Source organism: Salvelinus alpinus, chromosome 30 (assembly GCF_045679555.1).
Source record: "Salvelinus alpinus chromosome 30, SLU_Salpinus.1, whole genome shotgun sequence".
Taxonomy (NCBI): Eukaryota; Metazoa; Chordata; class Actinopteri; order Salmoniformes; family Salmonidae; genus Salvelinus; species Salvelinus alpinus.
In genome coordinates, this window is record NC_092115.1 from 1,054,007 (window position 1) to 1,078,257 (window position 24,251).

The 24,251-nt window shown below is 42.1% G+C and overlaps 1 protein-coding gene across 1 annotated transcript in view; it reads left to right on the plus strand.

The window, feature by feature from the left end:
• Positions 1–1,009: 1,009 nt before the first annotated feature.
• The window catches only part of LOC139559548 (oxygen-regulated protein 1), a 123,096-nt gene continuing 99,854 nt past the window's right edge, over positions 1,010–24,251 (plus strand). Inside the window, exons 1-5 of the mRNA XM_071375638.1 lie at positions 1,010–1,547; positions 10,055–10,239; positions 10,441–10,651; positions 19,010–19,263; positions 19,507–19,929. Coding sequence (XP_071231739.1) covers positions 1,010–1,547; positions 10,055–10,239; positions 10,441–10,651; positions 19,010–19,263; positions 19,507–19,929 — 1,611 coding nt within the window. The remainder of the gene's footprint in view (positions 1,548–10,054; positions 10,240–10,440; positions 10,652–19,009; positions 19,264–19,506; positions 19,930–24,251) is intronic.

Below are 24,251 nucleotides of genomic sequence, written 5' to 3' on the forward strand. Positions count from 1 at the left end.
TCTCCTTGGCCCTTCCCCTCCTTGGCTCTTCCTCTCCTTGGCTCTTCCTCTCCTTGGCCCTTCCCCTCCTTGGCCCTTCCTCTCCTTGGCCCTTCCCCTCCTTGGCCCTTCCTCTCCTTGGCCCTTCCCCTCCTTGGCCCTTCCTCTCCTTGGCCCTTCCCCTCCTTGGCCCTTCCCCTCCTTGGCCCTTCCTCTCCTTGGCCCTTCCCCTCCTGGGCCCTTCACATCCTTTGCCCTTCCCCTCCTTGGCCCTTCCCCTCCTTGGCCCTTCCTCTTCTTGGCCTTTTCTCTCTCTCTCTCTCTCGCTCTCTTTCTCGCTCTCTTGCTCTCTCTCTCGCTCTCTCTCTCGCTCTCTCTCTCTCGCTCTCTCTCTCACTCGCTTACGTCCTTGTAATCCCTAAAGCCCAGGAAAGCTCCAATCTGATTACAGACCGCTGCTTACGGTAGAGTAGAGTAGGTCCTACTCCTGCTAGTGTAGAGGCCTGCTCTTATCACTGGCGGACATTATGGACACACTGCTCCATCTATCTAGCTCTGTGTGAAATAATGACAGCAATATTCTGATACATTCTCTCTTTCTCTTTCTTTTCCTCTCACTCTCACTCTCACACACACACACAGTGCTTAATTTGTTCCAGAACCTTCTCCTGGCATGAAAAATTATGGGAAAACACAAGTTGGAAAGCAAATGGCTCCTGCTGAAAAGAGAAGACTACTCTGTCTGTAGGCTACCAAACTATGTTATCCAAATAGGCCTATTGAGCAAACAGCATTGTTTTACTGAGTAAAACAAGAGAGATATAGGCTTTTGGCAGAAGCACATCAGCCATTTCCGGTAAGTGAGCTGTGTATCGTTGGGCGAGTCAGTGAAACTGGAAAGCTTTTTTAGGACTACAATTTCTCAGATTGTCAGTGTCAAAGTAGCCTGTCATTTCCAATCATTTGTGAGGTATTAAAAACAATTCCGCACCTATACTCTCCTGCTCTATGCCAGCACCCCTCCTGCTCTATGCCAGCACCTCTCCTGCTCTATGCCAGCACCTCCCCTGCTCTATGCCAGCACCTCTCCTGCTCTATGCCAGCATCTCTCCTGCTCTATGCCAGGACCTCTCCTCTCCTGCTCTATGCCAGCACCTCTACTCTCCTGCTCTATGCCAGCACCTCTACTCTCCTGCTCTATGCCAGCACCTCTCCTCTCCTGCTCTATGCCAGCACCCCTCCTCTCCTGCTCTATGCCAGCACCTCTCCTGCTCTATGCCAGCACCTCTCCTGCTCTATGCCAGCACCTCTCCTGCTCTATGCCAGCACCCCTCCTGCTCTATGCCAGGACCTCTCCTGCTCTATGCCAGCACCCCTCCTGATCTATCCCAGCACCTCTCCTCTCCTGCTCTATGCCAGCACCTCTCCTGCTCTATGTCAGCACCTCTCCTGCTCTATGCCAGCACCTCTCCTGCTCTATGCCAGCACCTCTCCTGCTCTATGTCAGCACCTCTCCTGCTCTATGCCAGCACCTCTCCTGCTCTATGCCAGCACCTCTCCTGCTCTATGTCAGCACCTCTCCTGCTCTATGCCAGCACCTCTCCTGCTCTATGTCAGCACCTCTCCTGCTCTATGCCAGCACCTCTCCTGCTCTATGCCAGCACCTCTCCTGATCTATGCCAGCACCTCTCCTCTCCTGCTCTATGCCAGCACCTCTCCTGCTCTATGCCAGCACGCTAAAGCCATGATAATGCATGCAATGCTTTATTATAAAGGTGATTTTTTTAATGCGTTCCGGTACCTCAGAGACCCCCTCTCGGCTAACTTTCAGTTCTGGCATCTCCCAATTTACAAATTAAGCATTGCTCTCTCTCTCTCTCTTTCACACACACACACACACGCACGCACTCACACACACAGATTTTTTTTAACCTTCAAATATGAACTGTCAAATACCGAGAAATTTGTATTTTATTCTGTGCTCCTAAATGTGTTCAATTCATTCCAAAGCTATCCAAGGATAGGTTACGTTATTATTTCCACTAATTAATAATGAGATGTTATTAGGTCCTTCCCTGGCCGTGTTTCAAACACGTCCCCTCTGTAGATATGCGGATTAACCGTGAGCAAAGATTAAGCAAATTGACTGAAGTAGCAGACCAAAATAGCCCAGGGAGACAGTGAGCAGCTTTTACCGCCTCGAGATACTAGGCGTGCTCTTCCGTTTGGCCAATTAAAACTCTATGAAAATGTGATATAAGGTATGTTTTATTTATTTAAAGTTGATTTAATTTCACAGTACTGTTTTCATCCGTAGGCCTATGGATCTCTTGATTTGATGCAGAGTTTAGGAAACACTTGAAGTGTATTGGTTGATTTGGTCAGAGGTGAGGTGTCGTTATGGATACAGAGGAAACACTTGAAGTGTATTGGTTGATTTGGTCAGAGGTGAGGTGTCGTTATGGATGCAGAGGAAAACACTTGATGTGTATTGGTTGATTTGGTCAGAGGTGAGGTGTCGTTATGGATACAGAGGAAACACTTGATGTGTATTGGTTGATTTGGTCAGAGGTGAGGTGTCGTTATGTATATATAGGCTACATTGTATTCGTTGTAATTTCAAGTTAACCTGGTGATTCTATAGATTTTCAATCTTTATAACCAGTCAGGTGTTATTGTGGACCTGTTGAAACAGAGGTTGTGTTTAGCTTTGTTAATCTTTATAACCAGTCAGGTGTTATTGTGGACCTGTTGAAACAGAGGTTGTGTTTAGCTTTGTTAATCTTTATAACCAGTCAGGTGTTATTGTGGACCTGTTGAAACAGAGGTTGTGTTTAGCTTTGTTAATCTTTATAACCAGTCAGGTGTTATTGTGGACCTGTTGAAACAGAGGTTGTGTTTAGCCTTGTTAATCTTTATAACCAGTCAGGTGTTATTGTAGTGATCGGTGTCCCTATACCGGGATGGTTGTTGCTCAATATGCGAAAATGTGATTAGAAAACATTGTATACAACAGCCATGTTTTATATGGGCAAAAAGGTTACATTTTTGTTAATCTAACTGCAGTGTCCAATTTACAGTAGCGATTATAGCAAAAAAACAGCATGCTATTGTTTAAGGATGGTGCTCAACAACTGTCACGATCGTGTGGAGGAGAGACGGACCAAAACGCAGCATGTGGAAAATAAGCCATCTTCTTTTATTAGAACGACGAAGATGAACATGAAACGAAACACTTATACAAAAACAACAAACGACCGTGAAGCTACAAACGCAAGTGCACACACAAACTACTTACGTTCAACATAGACATTCCCCCACAAACAGCTAAAGCCTATGGTTGCCTTAAATATGGCTCCCAATCAGAGACAACAATAACCAGCTGTCTCTAATTGAGACCCAATTCAGGCAACCATAGACTTTCCTAGATACCTACACTCAACCATAGACACAGCTAGACTACTATACTAAACATAAACCCAACTTCTCTAATAAACCCCCTAAACCTTACAACCACCCTAGACACTACAAAAACCACATACATTCCCCATGTCACACCCTGACCTAACCAAAATAATTAAGAAAACAAAGAATACTAAGGCCAGGGCGTGACAACAACAAAACACTTTAATCATGGCAACTGGTTTGATACATTCACCTCTGAAGGTAAATAATGTACTTAGATTCAGTAATCTTGCTCTGATTTGTCATCCTGAGCGTCGCAGAGATAAAATGTAGTTTTGTTTGAAAACATCTATTTTATATTCCTGGGAGTGTGTAAACGTACATGTTTTATTACCACATGTTCTCTATAGTCATGAAAATGTATAAATTGACCAATGCGGCACATTTGGGCAAACTCCTGTCAGACTTGATACAAAATGTTGTGTAGTAATGTAATTCTTCACTGGATCAGCCTGAAACTTTGCACACACACTGCTGCCATCTTGTGGACAACATCTAAATTACACCTAAAATCCTATCTGAATGTATGGTCTTTCCTATCTATATATATATTTTTTATAGTTTTTTTGTTTGTATTATCTTTTAACATTTCCACAAACTTCAAAGTGTTTCCTTTCAAATGGTGTCAAGAATATGCATATGCTTGCTTCAGGTCCTGAGCTACAGGCAGTTAGATTTAGGTATGTCATTTTAGGCGAAAATGTAAAAAAATCCTTAAGAGGTTGGGCGGAGATTGTGTTTAGACTTTGATAGTGTGTCAGTTCCTTTGCTATTCGTTTTGGGATTTTTTTTTTTGTATTGGCTGCACTCATATAAGTAAATATGAGATGTATACAATTATTTGGTAAATAAAATCAAATTTTATTTGTCACATACACATTGTTAGCAGATGTTAATGCGAGTGTAGCGAAATGCTTGTGCTTCTAGTTCCGATCATGCAGTGATATCTAACAAGTATTCTAACAATTTCACAGCAACTACCTTATACACACAAGTGTAAAGGAATGAATAAGAATATGAATATGTACATATAAATAATATATGGATGAGCGATGCAGTAGATGGTATAGATTACAGTATATACATATGAGATGAGTAATGTAGGGTATGTAAACATTATATAAAGTGGCATTGTTTAAAGTCGTGATACATTTATTACATCCAATGTTTAATTATTAAAGTGGCTAGAGATGAGTCAGTATGTTGGCAGCAGCCACTCAATGTTAGTGGTGGCTGTTTAACAGTCTGATGGCCTTGAGATAGAAGCTGTTTTTTTTTTCAGTCTCTTGGTCCCAGCTTTGATGCACCTGTACTGACCTCGCCTTCTGGATGATAGCGGGGTGAACAAGCAGTGGCTCGGGTGGTTGTTGTCCTTGATGATCTTTTTGGCCTTCCTGTGACATCGGGTGGTGTAGGTGTCCTGGAGGGCAGGTAGTTTGCCCCCAGTGATGCGCTGTGCAGACCTCACTACCCTCTGGAGAGCCTTACGGTTGAGGGCGGAGCAGTTGCCGTACCAGGCGGTGATACAGCCCGACAGGATGCTCTCGATTGTGCATCTGTAAAAGTTTGTGAGTGTTTTTGGTGACAAGCAGAATTTCTGTCTGTATTATCCGTGATGTGTACACTGAGGGTCTTAAAACTTTCTACCCTCTCCACTACTGTCCCGTCGATGTGGATAGAGGGCAGCTCCCTCTGCTGTTTCCTGAAGTCCACGATCATCTGCTTTGTTTTGTTGACATTGAGTGTGAGGTTATTTTCCTGACACCACACTCCGAGGGCCCTCACCTCCTCCCTGTAGGCCAGTGCTTCCCAATTATTTTCTGTTACGCTCCCCCCTAGGAAGAAGTAAACATTTCGCGCCCCCCAACTCTCCGCCGCGACTGTAAATAGTATCATTGGTCTATAAAATTGTTATAAGTACTCCTCTGCATAACATTGTATCCTTATTAACATTAAAGAAAACTAAAAAACAAAAAAGAAAGAAATATAGATCAACTTACAACAAAGAATAACTTTATTAACATTGTTTTTTAGTCTGTAACAGAAAATACTTAAAGTGCATCGATTTGCCTGAAATTCAAAAAAAAACAAAAAACATTTTTTTACCATTTGATACTGAAAAATTAAATTAAATATAATCAATAAATAATAATAAATTCAAATTGATCAGCAACATTAAACTCAGAGCACAATATATGAAACACTTTGACCTATAAAACAAAAATGAATAAAACAATTTGTGCTGATTTTTTAAAAATGAAAATGAGGAAGTTTTTATTTTTGCAGCACTTGCGTCATCCAGCATGACAGAGACCATGTCTAATGCTGCAGGCAGTATCAGCTCCTCTGCTATGGAGTGTTTTTTTTTGCACTGAGCAATTTGGTACGCCACCTGATATGATGCTAACAGTGCTCGCTGGTTTACTGAAGTAGCATTCACAAAGCGGGACGATTGTTGGCAATATTCGGCACGTTTTCGCTGAAAAAACTCAAGCAGCTTATCAGCGTGATTGGGGTGTAATGTCTTTAAGTGACGCCTTCATTTATTTGGCTTCATGCTGTCCGCTGCCAACATTTTTAGACACAGTAAACATACCGGTCTTTCCTCGTCTCCCACCGTAGTCACAGTGAAGCCAAGCGCGTCGTCATATTTCCTTGTCTTAACTTTCGGGAGACTTACGTTTGTCTCATTATCTCCGTCTCTCTCCACCTTTCTTTTCATCCCTGTTAAATATTTTTCCATGGTGTCTCTTAAGGGTTTGTTATCTGCACTTCATATCTCCTGCTCTGTGCTGTGTGCTCTTGTTCAGTACAAAAAAAAACTACTCCCTGCAGCAAAAAAAGCATGTTCCCCGGGGTCACACGCGCCCCCCCCTGGCATCGCTCCGAGCCCCCCCAGGGGGGCGCGCCCCACCATTTGAGAAGGACTGCTGTAGGCCGTCTCGTCGTTGTTGGTGGTAATCAAGCCTACCACTGTAGTGTTGTCTGCAAACTTGATGATTGAGTTGGAGGCGTGCATGGCTACACAGTCATGGGTGGGTGAACAGGGAGTACAGGATAGGGCTGAGAACGCACCCTTGTGGGGCCTCAGTGTTGAGGATCAGTGTTGAGGATCAGCGGGTTGGAGATGTTGTTTCCCACCCTCACCACCTGGGGGCGGCCCGTCAGGAAGTCCAGGACCCAGTTGCACAGGGCGGGGTCGAGACCCAGGGTCTCGAGCTTAATGATGAGTTTGGAGGGTACTATGGTGTTAAATGCTGAGCTGTAGTCGATGAACAGCATTCTTACATAGGTATTCCTCTTGTCCAGATATGTTAGGGCAGTGTGAATGCGATTGCGTCGTCTGTGGACCTATTGGGGCGGTAAGTAAATTGGAGTGGGTCTAGGGTGTCAGGTAGGGTGGAGGTGATATGGTCCTTGACTAGTCTCTCAAAGTACTTCATGATGACGGAAGTGAGTGCTACGGGGCGGTAGTCGTTTAGTTCAGTTTCCTTAGCTTTCTTGGGAACAGGAACAATGGTGGCCCTCTTGAAGCATGTGGGAACAGCAGACTGGGATAAGGATTGATTGAATATGTCCCTAAACACACCAGCCAGCTGGTCTGCGCATGCTCTGAGGACGCGGCTAGGGATGCAGTCTGTGCCGGCAGCCTTGCGAGGGTTAACAGGCTGCAGTGAAGGAGAGCCCGCAGGTTTTGGTAGCGGGCCGTGTCGGTGGCACTGTATTGTCCTCAAAGCGAGCAAAGAAGTTGTTTAGTTTGTCTGGGAGCAAGACATTGTGGTCCACGATATCGTGGTTTCCAGTTTACATAGAATCCAATGAAGTTCTTTCAGGGCCGTCGATGTGTCTGCTTCAGGGGGATATACATGACTGTGATTATAATCGAAAATAATTATCTTGGTAGATAATGCGGTCGGCATTTGATTGTAAGGAATCAGGACACGAGTTCCTGTATGTTGTTATGATCACACCACATCTCGTTAATCATAAGGCATACACCCCCGCCCTTCTTCTTACCAGAGAGATGTTTGTTTCTGTCGGTGCGATGCGTGAAGAAACCAGATGGCTGTACCGACTCTGATGACGTATCCCGAGTGAGCCACGTTTCCGTGAAACAAGGAACGTTACAATCTCTGATGTCTCTCTGGAAGGCAACCCTTGCTCAGATTTCATATACCTTGTTGTCAAGAGACTGGACATTGACGAGTAGTAAACTCGGGAGCATACTTGGGATTGCCGTTTTCTGAGCCTGACCAGAAGACCACTCCGTCTGCCCCTTCTGCGGCGCCATTGTTTTGGGTTGCCGGCTGGGATCCAATCCATTGTCTTGGGTAGTGGACCAAACAGAGGATCCGCTTTGGGAAAGTCGTATTCCTGGTCGTAATGTTGGTGAGTTGACGTTGCTCTTTTATCCAATAGTTCCTCCCGGGCTGTATGTAATAAAATTTAAGATTTCCTGGGGTAACAATGTAAGAAATAATACATAAAAAAACAAATAACTGCATAGTTTCCTAAGAACGCGAAGCGAGGCGGCCATCTCTGCCGGCGCCGGAAGTATGCAAATTAACCTAATTAAACTAATTAAGTACTGTGTTTGATTGAACAGTTATTAATTGCTCCTCCAGAGCGTCTGTTAACTAAAATGTTAATTTTATTTTTATTATTTTTTATTATTTATTTATTTTATTTTAGGAAATCTATTTCTACCAACCAGAACCATGTAGTCTTTTTTAGCCTAGCCTAGGCTAGGCTACAGGCCAACTAGCCTACTCAGAGGCAAGTTCATTGAATATTTTCTAATGCAACTATGTTTTGTCTATCATGGGCATTTCCTGTTACTAATTATGTAACGGCTAATGAAATACATACTGCTACATACGCAGTGTATAGTGTCAATAAATCAGACGAATTTACCACTGTACAGCCGACTGATATAAACTCTGAAGCCATGATGATGTGTTTGCTTTCTGTTACAATTTTTTTTTATTTTTTTTTATCAGATTTTCAAACAGTCCATTTATATTTTCCAACAGGGCTATACATTTGGGTGAGTTTTTTTCTCTCGTTTCACTGCCAAAAATAAAATTAAACCATCTAGTGGTCAGCGAAATAACAACACAATGTCAAATACAGGTAGCCTAGTCAAGTAATTAACATCCAATCACATTAACCGTTACTCTGTCCCGGGAATTCCACTAATGGACCGCATGAAGCCAAACGTAGCTGCTGCTCATGTTGGTATCTGTACTGATGGAGCAAAAGCCATGCCAGGGAGAAATAGTGGAGTAGTAACACTTGTACAAGCAGTTGCTCCAGACGCCACTTGGGTACACTGCAGCATCCACCGAGAGGCTCTTGCTGCCAAGGGAATGCCTGACAGCTTGAAAGACGTTTTGGACACTACAGTGAAAATGGTTAACTTTGTTAAAGCAAGGCCCGTGAACTCTCGTGTATTTTCTGCACTATGCACTGATATGGGCAGTGACCATGTAACGCTTTTACAACATACAGAAGTGTGCTGGTTATCAAGGGACATATTGACACATGTTTTAAATTGAGAGACGAGCTTAAAGTTTTCTTTACTGACCGTAAATTTCACTTGTCTGACTGCTTGCATGCTGACGAGTTTCTCATACGACTGGCCTATCTGGGTGATGTTTTTTCTCGCCAGAATGATCTAGGATTACAGGGACTATCTGCAACTATATTCAATGTGCAGGGCAAAATTGAGGCTATGATTTAGAAGTTGGAGCTTTTCTGTTTGCATTAACAAGGACAACACACAGGTCTTTCCATCATTGTATGATTTTTTGTGTGCAAATATACTCAAGCTTACGGACAATGTCAAATGTGATATAGCGAAGCACCTGAGTGAGTTGGGTGTGCAATTACGCAGGTACTGTCCCGAAACAGACAACACAACAACTGGATTTGATATCCCTTTCATGCCCTGCCTCCAGTCCACTTACCGATATCTGAACAAGAGAGCCTCATCGAAATTGCAACAAGCGGTTCTGTGAAAATGTAATTTAATCAGAAGCCACTGCCAGATTTCTGGATATGGCTGCGCTCAGAGTTTCTCAGAGTTTCTTCTTCTCACCTATGTGAGAGTGGATTCTCGGCCCTCACTAGCATGAAAACTAAATAAAGGCATAGACTGTGTGTGGAAAATGATTTAAGACAGACTCTCTCCAATACAACCCAACATTGCAGAGTTATGTGCATCCTTTCAAGCATACCCTTCTCATTAACCTGTGGTGAGTTATTCACCATTTTTGATAAACAAGCGGTTTTATTGGGAGGAAATCCTGGACGGTAAGGGACCCTGGAGGCAGGCTGGGGAGTATCACCGTCCACGGGAGCAACTGGAGGCAGCAAAAGCAGAGCGGCAGCGTTACGAAGGGACACGGTTAGCAAGGAAGCCCGAGAGGCAGCCCCCCCAAAAATGTTGGGAGGGGGCACACGGGGAGTGTGGCTGAGTCAGGTTGGAGACATGAGCCAACTCCCCGTGCTTACCGTGGCGAGCGTCATACTGGTCAGGCACCGTGTTATGCGGTGGAGCGCACAGTGTCTCCAGTGCGCGTGCACAGCCCGGTGCGCTCCCTTCCAGCTCCCCGAATCGGCTGGGCTAGAGTGGGCATCCAGCCAGGTCAGAGGGAGCCGGCTCAGCGCATCTGGCCGCCAGTACGTCTCTACGGCCCAGGATATCCTGCGCCGGCTCTGTGCACTGTGTCTCCGGTGCGTCTGCACAGCCCATTGCGTCCTGTGCCTGCGCCCCGCATGTGCCGGGCCAAAGTAACCATCTAGCCAGGACGGGTTGTGCAGGCTCCTAGCTCGAGACCTCCAGTGCGCCTCCACGGCCCAGTGTATCCTGTGCCTGTCCCCAGAAGGACAGGGCCTCCTGTGTGTCTCTCCAGCCTGGTGAGCCCTGTGGCAGCTCCACGTACCAGACTGCCCATACGTCTCCTCACTCCAGTGATGATCCATGGCACGAAGCCTCCAGTGATGATCCATGGCAAGAAGCCTCCAGTGATGATCCATGGCACGAAGCCTCCAGTGATGTCCATGGCCCGCAACGAGGGCGCCCAGTCCGGGGCCCGCTACAAGGGTTCCCAGTCCAGGGCCCGCTATGAGGGTTCCCTGTCCGGCCGGGGCCCGCTACGAGGGTTCCCAGTCCGGGGCCCGCAACGAGGGTCCCCAGTCCAGGGTCGGAGACGAGGGTCCCCGCACCAGAGGCGCCAACTGAGTGGGGTGAGCCAGTGGTGGAGCGGGGTCTGCGTCCTGCACCTGAGCCGCCACCGCGGAGAGATGCCCACCCAGACCCTCCCCTATAGGTTTAGGTTTTGCGGCCGGAGTCCGCAACTTTGGGGGGGGTACTGTCACGCTCTGACCTTAGAGATCCATTTTATGTCTCTATTTTGGTTTGGTCAGGGTGTGAATTGGGGTGGGTATTCTATGTTCTATTATTTGTATTTCTATGTTTTGGCCGGGTAGGGATCTCAATCATCAATCATGTCTCTGATCGAGAACCACACTTAGATAGCCCTTTTTCCAACCTGTCTTTGTGGGAAGTAGACTTTGTTTATGGCACATAGCCTTTAGCTTCACGGTTTGTTTTGCAGTGTTTATTGTTTTGTTCGGCGTCTTTTCATATAAATAAAAGAAAATGTACGCTGAACACGCTGCACCTTGGTCTACTTCTTTTGACGGCCGTGACACACAGGCTACTGATGAGAAGACTCTTGTTTGTTCTGGATTATTAGCAGCACAGGCTACTGATTAGAATAGTCTGGACTGTTATGGTTTATTAGCAGCACAGGCTACTGATGAGAAGAGTCCGGACTGTTATGGTTTATTAGCAGCACAGGCTACTGATGAGAAGAGTCCGGACTGTTATGGTTTATTAGCAGCACAGGCTACTGATGAGAAGAGTCCGGACTGTTATGGTTTATTAGCAGCACAGGCTACTGATTAGAATAGTCCGGACTGTTATGGTTTATTAGCAGCACAGGCTACTGATTAGAATAGTCCGGACTGTTATGGTTTATTAGCAGCACAGGCTACTGATTAGAATAGTCCGGACTGTTATGGTTTATTAGCAGCACAGGCTACTGATTAGAATAGTCTGGACTGTTATGGTTTATTAGCAGCACAGGCTACTGATTAGAATAGTCTGGACTGTTATGGTTTATTAGCAGCACAGGCTACTGATTAGAATAGTCTGGACTGTTATGGTTTATTAGCAGCACAGGCTACTGATTAGAATAGTCTGGACTGTTATGGTTTATTAGCAGCACAGGCTACTGATTAGAATAGTCTGGACTGTTATAGTTTATTAGCAGCACAGGCTACTGATTAGAATAGTCTGGACTGTTATGGTTTATTAGCAGCACAGGCTACTGATTAGAATAGTCTGGACTGTTATGGTTTATTAGCAGCACAGGCTACTGATGAGAAGAGTCTGGACTGTTATGGTTTATTAGCAGCACAGGCTACTGATTAGAATAGTCTGGACTGTTATGGTTTATTAGCAGCACAGGCTACTGATTAGAATAGTCTGGACTGTTATGGTTTATTAGCAGCACAGGCTACTGATTAGAATAGTCTGGACTGTTATGGTTTATTAGCAGCACAGGCTACTGATTAGAATAGTCTGGACTGTTATGGTTTATTAGCAGCACAGGCTACTGATTAGAATAGTCTGGACTGTTATGGTTTATTAGCAGCACAGGCTAATGATTAGAATAGTCTGGACTGTTATGGTTTATTAGCAGCACAGGCTACTGATTAGAATAGTCTGGACTGTTATGGTTTATTAGCAGCACAGGCTACTGATTAGAATAGTCTGGACTGTTATGGTTTATTAGCAGCACAGGCTACTGATTAGAATAGTCTGGACTGTTATGGTTTATTAGCAGCACAGGCTACTGATTAGAATAGTCTGGACTGTTATGGTTTATTAGCAGCACAGGCTACTGATTAGAATAGTCTGGACTGTTATGGTTTATTAGCAGCACAGGTTACTGATTAGAATAGTCTGGACTGTTATGGTTTATTAGCAGCACAGGCTACTGATTAGAATAGTCTGGACTGTTATGGTTTATTAGCAGCACAGGCTACTGATTAGAATAGTCTGGACTGTTATGGTTTATTAGCAGCACAGGCTACTGATTAGAATAGTCTGGACTGTTATGGTTTATTAGCAGCACAGGCTACTGATTAGAATAGTCTGGACTGTTATGGTTTATTAGCAGCACAGGCTACTGATTAGAATAGTCTGGACTGTTATGGTTTATTAGCAGCACAGGCTACTGATTAGAATAGTCTGGACTGTTATGGTTTATTAGCAGCACAGGCTACTGATTAGAATAGTCTGGACTGTTATGGTTTATTAGCAGCACAGGCTACTGATTAGAATAGTCTGGACTGTTATGGTTTATTAGCAGCACAGGCTACTGATTAGAATAGTCTGGACTGTTATGGTTTATTAGCAGCACAGGCTACTGATTAGAATAGTCTGGACTGTTATGGTTTATTAGCAGCACAGGCTACTGATTAGAATAGTCTGGACTGTTATGGTTTATTAGCAGCACAGGCTACTGATTAGAATAGTCTGGACTGTTATGGTTTATTAGCAGCACAGGCTACTGATTAGAATAGTCTGGACTGTTATGGTTTATTAGCAGCACAGGCTACTGATTAGAATAGTCTGGACTGTTATGGTTTATTAGCAGCACAGGCTACTGATTAGAATAGTCTGGACTGTTATGGTTTATTAGCAGCACAGGCTACTGATTAGAATAGTCTGGACTGTTATGGTTTATTAGCAGCACAGGCTACTGATTAGAATAGTCTGGACTGTTATGGTTTATTAGCAGCACAGGCTACTGATTAGAATAGTCTGGACTGTTATGGTTTATTAGCAGCACAGGCTACTGATTAGAATAGTCTGGACTGTTATGGTTTATTAGCAGCACAGGCTACTGATTAGAATAGTCTGGACTGTTATGGTTTATTAGCAGCACAGGCTACTGATTAGAATAGTCTGGACTGTTATGGTTTATTAGCAGCACAGGCTACTGATTAGAATAGTCTGGACTGTTATGGTTTATTAGCAGCACAGGCTACTGATTAGAATAGTCTGGACTGTTATGGTTTATTAGCAGCACAGGCTACTGATTAGAATAGTCTGGACTGTTATGGTTTATTAGCAGCACAGGCTACTGATTAGAATAGTCTGGACTGTTATGGTTTATTAGCAGCACAGGCTACTGATTAGAATAGTCTGGACTGTTATGGTTTATTAGCAGCACAGGCTACTGATTAGAATAGTCTGGACTGTTATGGTTTATTAGCAGCACAGGCTACTGATTAGAATAGTCTGGACTGTTATGGTTTATTAGCAGCACAGGCTACTGATTAGAATAGTCTGGACTGTTATGGTTTATTAGCAGCACAGGCTACTGATTAGAATAGTCTGGACTGTTATGGTTTATTAGCAGCACAGGCTACTGATTAGAATAGTCTGGACTGTTATGGTTTATTAGCAGCACAGGCTACTGATTAGAATAGTCTGGACTGTTATGGTTTATTAGCAGCACAGGCTACTGATTAGAATAGTCTGGACTGTTATGGTTTATTAGCAGCACAGGCTACTTATTAGAATAGTTTGGACTGTTATGGTTTATTAGCAGCACAGGCTACTGATTAGAATAGTCTGGACTGTTATGGTTTATTAGCAGCACAGGCTACTGATTAGAATAGTCTGGACTGTTATGGTTTATTAGCAGCACAGGCTACTGATTAGAATAGTCTGGACTGTTATGGTTTATTAGCAGCACAGGCTACTGATTAGAATAGTCTGGACTGTTATGGTTTATTAGCAGCACAGGCTACTGATTAGAATAGTCTGGACTGTTATGGTTTATTAGCAGCACAGGCTACTGATTAGAATAGTCTGGACTGTTATGGTTTATTAGCAGCACAGGCTACTGATTAGAATAGTCTGGACTGTTATGGTTTATTAGCAGCACAGGCTACTGATTAGAATAGTCTGGACTGTTATGGTTTATTAGCAGCACAGGCTACTGATTAGAATAGTCTGGACTGTTATGGTTTATTAGCAGCACAGGCTACTGATTAGAATAGTCTGGACTGTTATGGTTTATTAGCAGCACAGGCTACTGATTAGAATAGTCTGGACTGTTATGGTTTATTAGCAGCACAGGCTACTGATTAGAATAGTCTGGACTGTTATGGTTTATTAGCAGCACAGGCTACTGATTAGAATAGTCTGGACTGTTATGGTTTATTAGCAGCACAGGCTACTGATTAGAATAGTCTGGACTGTTATGGTTTATTAGCAGCACAGGCTACTGATTAGAATAGTCTGGACTGTTATGGTTTATTAGCAGCACAGGCTACTGATTAGAATAGTCTGGACTGTTATGGTTTATTAGCAGCACAGGCTACTGATTAGAATAGTCTGGACTGTTATGGTTTATTAGCAGCACAGGCTACTGATTAGAATAGTCTGGACTCTTATGGTTTATTAGCAGCACAGGCTACTGATTAGAATAGTCTGGACTGTTATGGTTTATTAGCAGCACAGGCTACTGATTAGAATAGTCTGGACTGTTATGGTTTATTAGCAGCACAGGCTACTGATTAGAATAGTCTGGACTGTTATGGTTTATTAGCAGCACAGGCTACTGATTAGAATAGTCTGGACTGTTATGGTTTATTAGCAGCACAGGCTACTGATTAGAATAGTCTGGACTGTTATGGTTTATTAGCAGCACAGGCTACTGATTAGAATAGTCTGGACTGTTATGGTTTATTAGCAGCACAGGCTACTGATTAGAATAGTCTGGACTCTTATGGTTTATTAGCAGCACAGGCTACTGATTAGAATAGTCTGGACTGTTATGGTTTATTAGCAGCACAGGCTACTGATTAGAATAGTCTGGACTGTTATGGTTTATTAGCAGCACAGGCTACTGATTAGAATAGTCTGGACTGTTATGGTTTATTAGCAGCACAGGCTACTGATTAGAATAGTCTGGACTGTTATGGTTTATTAGCAGCACAGGCTACTGATTAGAATAGTCTGGACTGTTATGGTTTATTAGCAGCACAGGCTACTGATTAGAATAGTCTGGACTGTTATGGTTTATTAGCAGCACAGGCTACTGATTAGAATAGTCTGGACTGTTATGGTTTATTAGCAGCACAGGCTACTGATTAGAATAGTCTGGACTGTTATGGTTTATTAGCAGCACAGGCTACTGATTAGAATAGTCTGGACTGTTATGGTTTATTAGCAGCACAGGCTACTGATTAGAATAGTCTGGACTGTTATGGTTTATTAGCAGCACAGGCTACTGATTAGAATAGTCTGGACTGTTATGGTTTATTAGCAGCACAGGCTACTGATTAGAATAGTCTGGACTGTTATGGTTTATTAGCAGCACAGGCTACTGATTAGAATAGTCTGGACTGTTATGGTTTATTAGCAGCACAGGCTACTGATTAGAATAGTCTGGACTGTTATGGTTTATTAGCAGCACAGGCTACTGATTAGAATAGTCTGGACTGTTATGGTTTATTAGCAGCACAGGCTACTGATTAGAATAGTCTGGACTGTTATGGTTTATTAGCAGCACAGGCTACTGATTAGAATAGTCTGGACTGTTATGGTTTATTAGCAGCACAGGCTACTGATTAGAATAGTCTGGACTGTTATGGTTTATTAGCAGCACAGGCTACTGATTAGAATAGTCTGGACTGTTATGGTTTATTAGCAGCACAGGCTACTGATTAGAATAGTCTGGACTCTTATGGTTTATTAGCAGCACAGGCTACTGATTAGAATAGTCTGGACTGTTATGGTTTATTAGCAGCACAGGCTACTGATTAGAATAGTCTGGACTGTTATGGTTTATTAGCAGCACAGGCTACTGATTAGAATAGTCTGGACTGTTATGGTTTATTAGCAGCACAGGCTACTGATTAGAATAGTCTGGACTGTTATGGTTTATTAGCAGCACAGGCTACTGATTAGAATAGTCTGGACTGTTATGGTTTATTAGCAGCACAGGCTACTGATTAGAATAGTCTGGACTGTTATGGTTTATTAGCAGCACAGGCTACTGATTAGAATAGTCTGGACTGTTATGGTTTATTAGCAGCACAGGCTACTGATTAGAATAGTCTGGACTGTTATGGTTTATTAGCAGCACAGGCTACTGATTAGAATAGTCTGGACTGTTATGGTTTATTAGCAGCACAGGCTACTGATTAGAATAGTCTGGACTGTTATGGTTTATTAGCAGCACAGACTACTGATTAGAATAGTCTGGACTGTTATGGTTTATTAGCAGCACAGGCTACTGATTAGAATAGTCTGGACTGTTATGGTTTATTAGCAGCACAGGCTACTGATTAGAATAGTCTGGACTGTTATGGTTTATTAGCAGCACAGGCTACTGATTAGAATAGTCTGGACTGTTATGGTTTATTAGCAGCACAGGTTACTGATGAGAATACTATTTTCTGGTCTGGTAAAATAGCAGCAGAGGCTACTGATTAGAATAGTCTGGTTTGTTCTGGTTTATTAGCAGCACAGGCTACTGATGGGAATAGTCTGGTTTGTTCTGGTTTATTAGCAGCACAGGCTACTGATGAGAATACTCTGGTTTGGTCAGGTTTATTAGCATCGCAGGTCACTGATGAGAAGACTGGTTTGGTCTGGTTTATTAGCATCACAGGCCACTGATTAGAATACTCTGGTTTGGTCTGGTTTATTAGCAGCACAGGCTACTGATCAGAAGAGTCTAGTTTGTTCTAGTTTATTAGCAGCACAGGCTGCTGATTTGAAGTCCTATTTGTTCTGGTTTAGAAGCAGCACAGGCTACTGATGGGAAGCCTATGGTTTTTTCCTTTTTTTCAAGCCGCACAGGCTAATGATTAGAAGACTCTTGTTTGTTCTGGTTAATTAGCAGCACACTCAAATGATGAGAACTTTGCTTTGTATTCGTTTATTAGCAGAAAATGCTACTGATCAGAATAGTCTGGTTTGGTCTGGTTTATTAGCAGCACAGGCTACTGATGAGAAGAGTCCGGTTTGTTCTGGTTTATTAGCAGCACAGGCTAATGATTAGAAGAGTCTGGTTTGTTCTGGTTTATAAGAAGCACAGGCTACTGATTAGAAGAGTCTGGTTTTGTCTGCTTTGTTAGCAGCACAGGTTACTGATGAGAAGACTCTGGTTTGGTCTGGTTTATTAGCAGCTCAGGTTACTGATTAGACGACTCTGGTTTGGTCTGGTTTAATAGCAGCACAGGCTACTGATGAGATGACTCTGGTTTGGTCTGGTTTATTAGCAGCACAGGCTACTGATGAGAAGACTCTGGTTTGTTCTTGTTTATTAGCAGCAGAATGCTCTCTCTCCAGCCTGCTGGTTTATTAGCAGCACAGGCTACTGATGAGACTCTGGTTTGGTCTGGTTTATTAGCAGCAGGATGCTCCATCTCCAGCCTGCCAGACTGTTGATGTTTAGAAACAACATGTTATATGTACTGTCACACCACACTTATAGTTCTAGTGTACAATTGGCAACTGGATTGATTCTTTGATTTACAGGAATACATTACTGTTCATTTCCCTCGCACAATCACATGTTCACATGCACACACTCACATACAAACTGTACATAATCAATCCCTCCTGAACTGTTCATAGTCTCTCTCTCTGTCTCTCTCTCTCTCTCTTGCTCTCTTTCTTTCTTTCTTTCTCTCTCTCGCCCGTCTCTCTCCCCTGTCTCTCTCTCCCCTCTGTCTCTCTCTCCCATCTCTCTCTCCTTATATCTCTCTCCTTATATCTCTCTCCCTCCCCTGTCTCTCTCTCCTTATATCTCTCTCTCCTTATATCTCTCTCCCCTCTCTGTCCTTGTCTCTCTCTCCTTATATCTCTCCCCTCTGTCTCTCTCTCCCATCTCTCTCTCCTTATATATCTCTCTCTCTCCCCTGTCTCTCTCTCCCCTCTGTCTCTCTCTCCTTATATCTCTCCCTCTCCCCTGTCTCTCTCTCTCCCATGTCTCTCTCTCCCATGTCTCTCTCTCTCCTGTCTCTCTCTCCCTTGTGTCTCTCTCCCTGTCTCTCTCTCCCTATATCTCTTTCCCTGTCTCTCTCTCCCTATAAATATCTCCCTGTCTCTCTCCCTCCCCTGTCTCTCTCTCCCTATATCTCTCTCCCCTCTCTCTCTCTCTCCCTGTCTCTCTCGCCTTATATCTCTCTCCCTCTCCCCTGTCTCTCTCTCTCCCATGTCTCTCTCTGCCTATATCTCTCTGCCCTCCCTCTCTCCCTTGTCTCTCTCTCCCTGTCTCTCTCTCCCTATATCTCTTTCCCTGTCTCTCTCTCCCTATATCTCTCTCCCTGTCTCCCTCTTCCCTGTCACTCTCTCCCTATATCTCTTTCTCCTGTCTCTCTCTCTCCCTATGTCTCTCTCCCCGTCTCTCTCATCAGCCGCCGTGATCCATTATGAGTTCCACTCCTCTGCATGAGCCAGAGGCGCAGGTCCTTCAGCAGCCCCATAATGGTCAACCCCAGCCTGAGCAGGGCCAGGGTGGCGGTCAGGGTGGGGAGGTGGTACCCTCAGGCAGTGTAGCCTCCCGCCCCCCTCAGCCCCACTCAGACCCCCAGGCCTCCAGACGTGTCTGCTTCTATAAGAGTGGAGACCCCCAGTTCGGAGGCCACCGGATGGTCATCAATGCCAGGACCTTCAAGACCTTCGATGCCCTCCTGGATGCCCTGTCTAAGAAGGTGATTTGATTATTGATTATTGATTATGGATTGATTGATTGATTTGATTTATATTAGATATCATGTATCATCCGTTGTTTACAGGAAATGTGTTAAAATCCACAACAATAAGACATTGCGTCTGACATGATTTAGAACTTCAACCCCTCCCCTTCCTGTGTCTTGTACATACAGTCCCCGCCATGTAATCAACACATATAACACATTCCCATAACTCCATGTCTCCATGTCTCCATGTCCAAGGTCCCCCTGCCATTCGGGGTCCGCACCATCACCACCCCCCGTGGCTCCCACCCTGTCCGGGGTCTGGAAGAGCTGCAGGATGGGGGCTCCTATGTCTGCTCGGACCAGCGGAAGGTGAAGCCCCTCAACCTGGACATGGCTAACCGCCGCCAGCCACCCTGGAACACCACCACCCGGCCCGTCAGCGCGGGTCGGAGGGCGCAGCGAGGGAGTCGCGGAGTCCCCGGGGCCTTTAACCGGCCGGCAGACAGCAGGGTCAGGACCCCTAAAAGGCTGATCGTTTTTAAGAATAGAGACCCCAGCGTGAGGAGGACTGTAGTTCTGCAGAGAAGAACGGCTCCGACCTACGATGCTCTACTGGACCACCTATCAGTCATCATGCAGTTCCCTGTACTGAAGCTGTACACACCAGACGGCAGCAGGGTAGGTCATCATGCAGGTCCCTGTACTGAAGCTGTACACACCAGATGGCAGCAGGGTAGGTCATCATGCAGGTCCCTGTACTGAAGCTGTACACACCAGACGGCAGCAGGGATGCGCAGCAAAGTCCAGCAAAGTCCTAGGATGTCTTTTACATTGTAAGGAATAAGATTATAAGGAGGACCTGATACTAGATCTGTAATCATATTCTGAGACTCGTTGTGAGTACGGGTATCTGTTATTAGAGCTTCAATGTTATTTACTTAGTTACTGACTAAAGAACAACATGTTACTGACTAAAGAACAACATGTTAGTAACTGACTAAAGAACAACATGTTACTGACTAAAGAACAACATGTTAGTTTCTGACTAAAGAACAACATGTTACTGACTAAAGAACAACATGTTAGTAACTGACTAAAGAACAACATGTTAGTTACTGACTAAAGAACAACATGTTACTGACTAAAGAACAACATGTTAGTTACTGACTAAAGAACAACATGTTAGTTACTGACTAAAGAACAACATGTTAGTTACTGACTAAAGAACAACATGTTAGTAACTGACTAAAGAACAACATGTTACTGACTAAAGAACAACATGTTAGTTACTGACTAAAGAACAACATGTTACTGACTAAAGAACAACATGTTAGTTACTGACTAAAGAACAACATGTTAGTTTCTGACTAAAGAACAACATGTTACTGACTAAAGAACAACATGTTAGTTACTGACTAAAGAACAACATGTTAGTTACTGACTAAAGAACAACATGTTACTGACTAAAGAACAACATGTTAGTTACTGACTAAAGAACAACATGTTAGTTACTGACTAAAGAACAACATGTTAGTAACTGACTAAAGAACAACATGTTAGTTACTGACTAAAGAACAACATGTTACTGACTAAAGAACAACATGTTACTGACTAAAGAACAACATGTTAGTTACTGACTAAAGAACAACATGTTACTGACTAAAGAACAACATGTTAGTTACTGACTAAAGAACAACATGTTACTGACTAAAGAACAACATGTTAGTTACTGACTAAAGAACAACATGTTAGTTACTGACTAAAGAACAACATGTTACTGACTAAAGAACAACATGTTAGTTACTGACTAAAGAACAACATGTTAGTTACTGACTAAAGAACAACATGTTAGTAACTGACTAAAGAACAACATGTTAGTTACTGACTAAAGAACAACATGTTACTGACTAAAGAACAACATGTTAGTTACTGACTAAAGAACAACATGTTACTGACTAAAGAACAACATGTTAGTAACTGACTAAAGAACAACATGTTACTGACTAAAGAACAACATGTTACTGACTAAAGAACAACATGTTACTGACTAAAGAACAACATGTTACTGACTAAAGAACAACATGTTAGTTTCTGACTAAAGAACAACATGTTAGTTACTGACTAAAGAACAACATGTTACTGACTAAAGAACAACATGTTAGTAACTGACTAAAGAACAACATGTTAGTTACTGACTAAAGAACAACATGTTACTGACTAAAGAACAACATGTTAGTTACTGACTAAAGAACAACATGTTAGTTACTGACTAAAGAACAACATGTTAGTTACTGACTAAAGAACAACATGTTAGTTACTGACTAAAGAACAACATGTTAGTAACTGACTAAAGAACAACATGTTACTGACTAAAGAACAACATGTTAGTTACTGACTAAAGAACAACATGTTAGTTACTGACTAAAGAACAACATGTTAGTAACTGACTAAAGAACAACATGTTACTGACTAAAGAACAACATGTTAGTTTCTGACTAAAGAACAACATGTTACTGACTAAAGAACAACATGTTAGTAACTGACTAAAGAACAACATGTTACTGACTAAAGAACAACATGTTAGTTACTGACTAAAGAACAACATGTTACTGACTAAAGAACAACATGTTAGTTACTGACTAAAGAACAACATGTTAGTTACTGACTAAAGAACAACATGTTAGTAACTAAAGAACAACATGTTAGTTACTGACTAAAGAACAACATGTTAGTTACTGACTAAAGAACAACATGTTAGTAACTGACTAAAGAACAACATGTTAGTTACTGACTAAAGAACAACATGTTACTGACTAAAGAACAACATGTTAGTTACTGACTAAAGAACAACATGTTAGTTACTGACTAAAGAACAACATGTTAGTAACTGACTAAAGAACAACATGTTAGTAACTGACTAAAGAACAACATGTTAGTAACTGACTAAAGAACAACATGTTACTGACTAAAGAACAACATGTTAGTAACTGACTAAAGAACAACATGTTACTGACTAAAGAACAACATGTTACTGACTAAAGAACAACATGTTAGTAACTGACTAAAGAACAACATGTTAGTTACTGACTAAAGAACAACATGTTAGTTACTGACTAAAGAACAACATGTTAGTAACTGACTAAAGAACAACATGTTAGTAACTGACTAAAGAACAACATGTTACTGACTAAAGAACAACATGTTACTGACTAAAGAACAACATGTTACTGACTAAAGAACAACATGTTAGTAACTGACTAAAGAACAACATGTTAGTAACTGACTAAAGAACAACATGTTACTGACTAAAGAACAACATGTTACTGACTAAAGAACAACATGTTACTGACTAAAGAACAACATGTTAGTAACTGACTAAAGAACAACATGTTACTGACTAAAGAACAACATGTTACTGACTAAAGAACAACATGTTAGTAACTGACTAAAGAACAACATGTTACTGACTAAAGAACAACATGTTACTGACTAAAGAACAACATGTTAGTAACTGACTAAAGAACAACATGTTACTGACTAAAGAACAACATGTTACTGACTAAAGAACAACATGTTAGTTACTGACTAAAGAACAACATGTTACTGACTAAAGAACAACATGTTAGTAACTGACTAAAGAACAACATGTTAGTTACTGACTAAAGAACAACATGTTAGTTACTAAAGAACAACATGTTACTGACTAAAGAACAACATGTTACTGACTAAAGAACAACATGTTAGTTACTGACTAAAGAACAACATGTTACTGACTAAAGAACAACATGTTACTGACTAAAGAACAACATGTTAGTAACTGACTAAAGAACAACATGTTAGTTACTGACTAAAGAACAACATGTTACTGACTAAAGAACAACATGTTACTGACTAAAGAACAACATGTTAGTAACTGACTAAAGAACAACATGTTACTGACTAAAGAACAACATGTTAGTAACTGACTAAAGAACAACATGTTAGTTACTGACTAAAGAACAACATGTTAGTTACTGACTAAAGAACAACATGTTACTGACTAAAGAACAACATGTTAGTAACTGACTAAAGAACAACATGTTACTGACTAAAGAACAACATGTTAGTTACTGACTAAAGAACAACATGTTACTGACTAAAGAACAACATGTTAGTAACTGACTAAAGAACAACATGTTAGTTACTGACTAAAGAACAACATGTTACTGACTAAAGAACAACATGTTAGTTACTGACTAAAGAACAACATGTTACTGACTAAAGAACAACATGTTAGTAACTGACTAAAGAACAACATGTTAGTAACTGACTAAAGAACAACATGTTAGTTACTGACTAAAGAACAACATGTTAGTAACTGACTAAAGAACAACATGTTAGTAACTGACTAAAGAACAACATGTTAGTTACTGACTAAAGAACAACATGTTAGTTACTGACTAAAGAACAACATGTTAGTTACTGACTAAAGAACAACATGTTACTGACTAAAGAACAACATGTTAGTTACTGACTAAAGAACAACATGTTACTGACTAAAGAACAACATGTTAGTTACTGACTAAAGAACAACATGTTAGTTACTGACTAAAGAACAACATGTTACTGACTAAAGAACAACATGTTAGTAACTGACTAAAGAACAACATGTTACTGACTAAAGAACAACATGTTAGTTACTGACTAAAGAACAACATGTTAGTTACTGACTAAAGAACAACATGTTAGTTACTGACTAAAGAACAACATGTTACTGACTAAAGAACAACATGTTACTGACTAAAGAACAACATGTTAGTAACTGACTAAAGAACAACATGTTAGTAACTGACTAAAGAACAACATGTTACTGACTAAAGAACAACATGTTAGTAACTGACTAAAGAACAACATGTTAGTTACTGACTAAAGAACAACATGTTAGTTACTGACTAAAGAACAACATGTTAGTTACTGACTAAAGAACAACATGTTAGTTACTGACTAAAGAACAACATGTT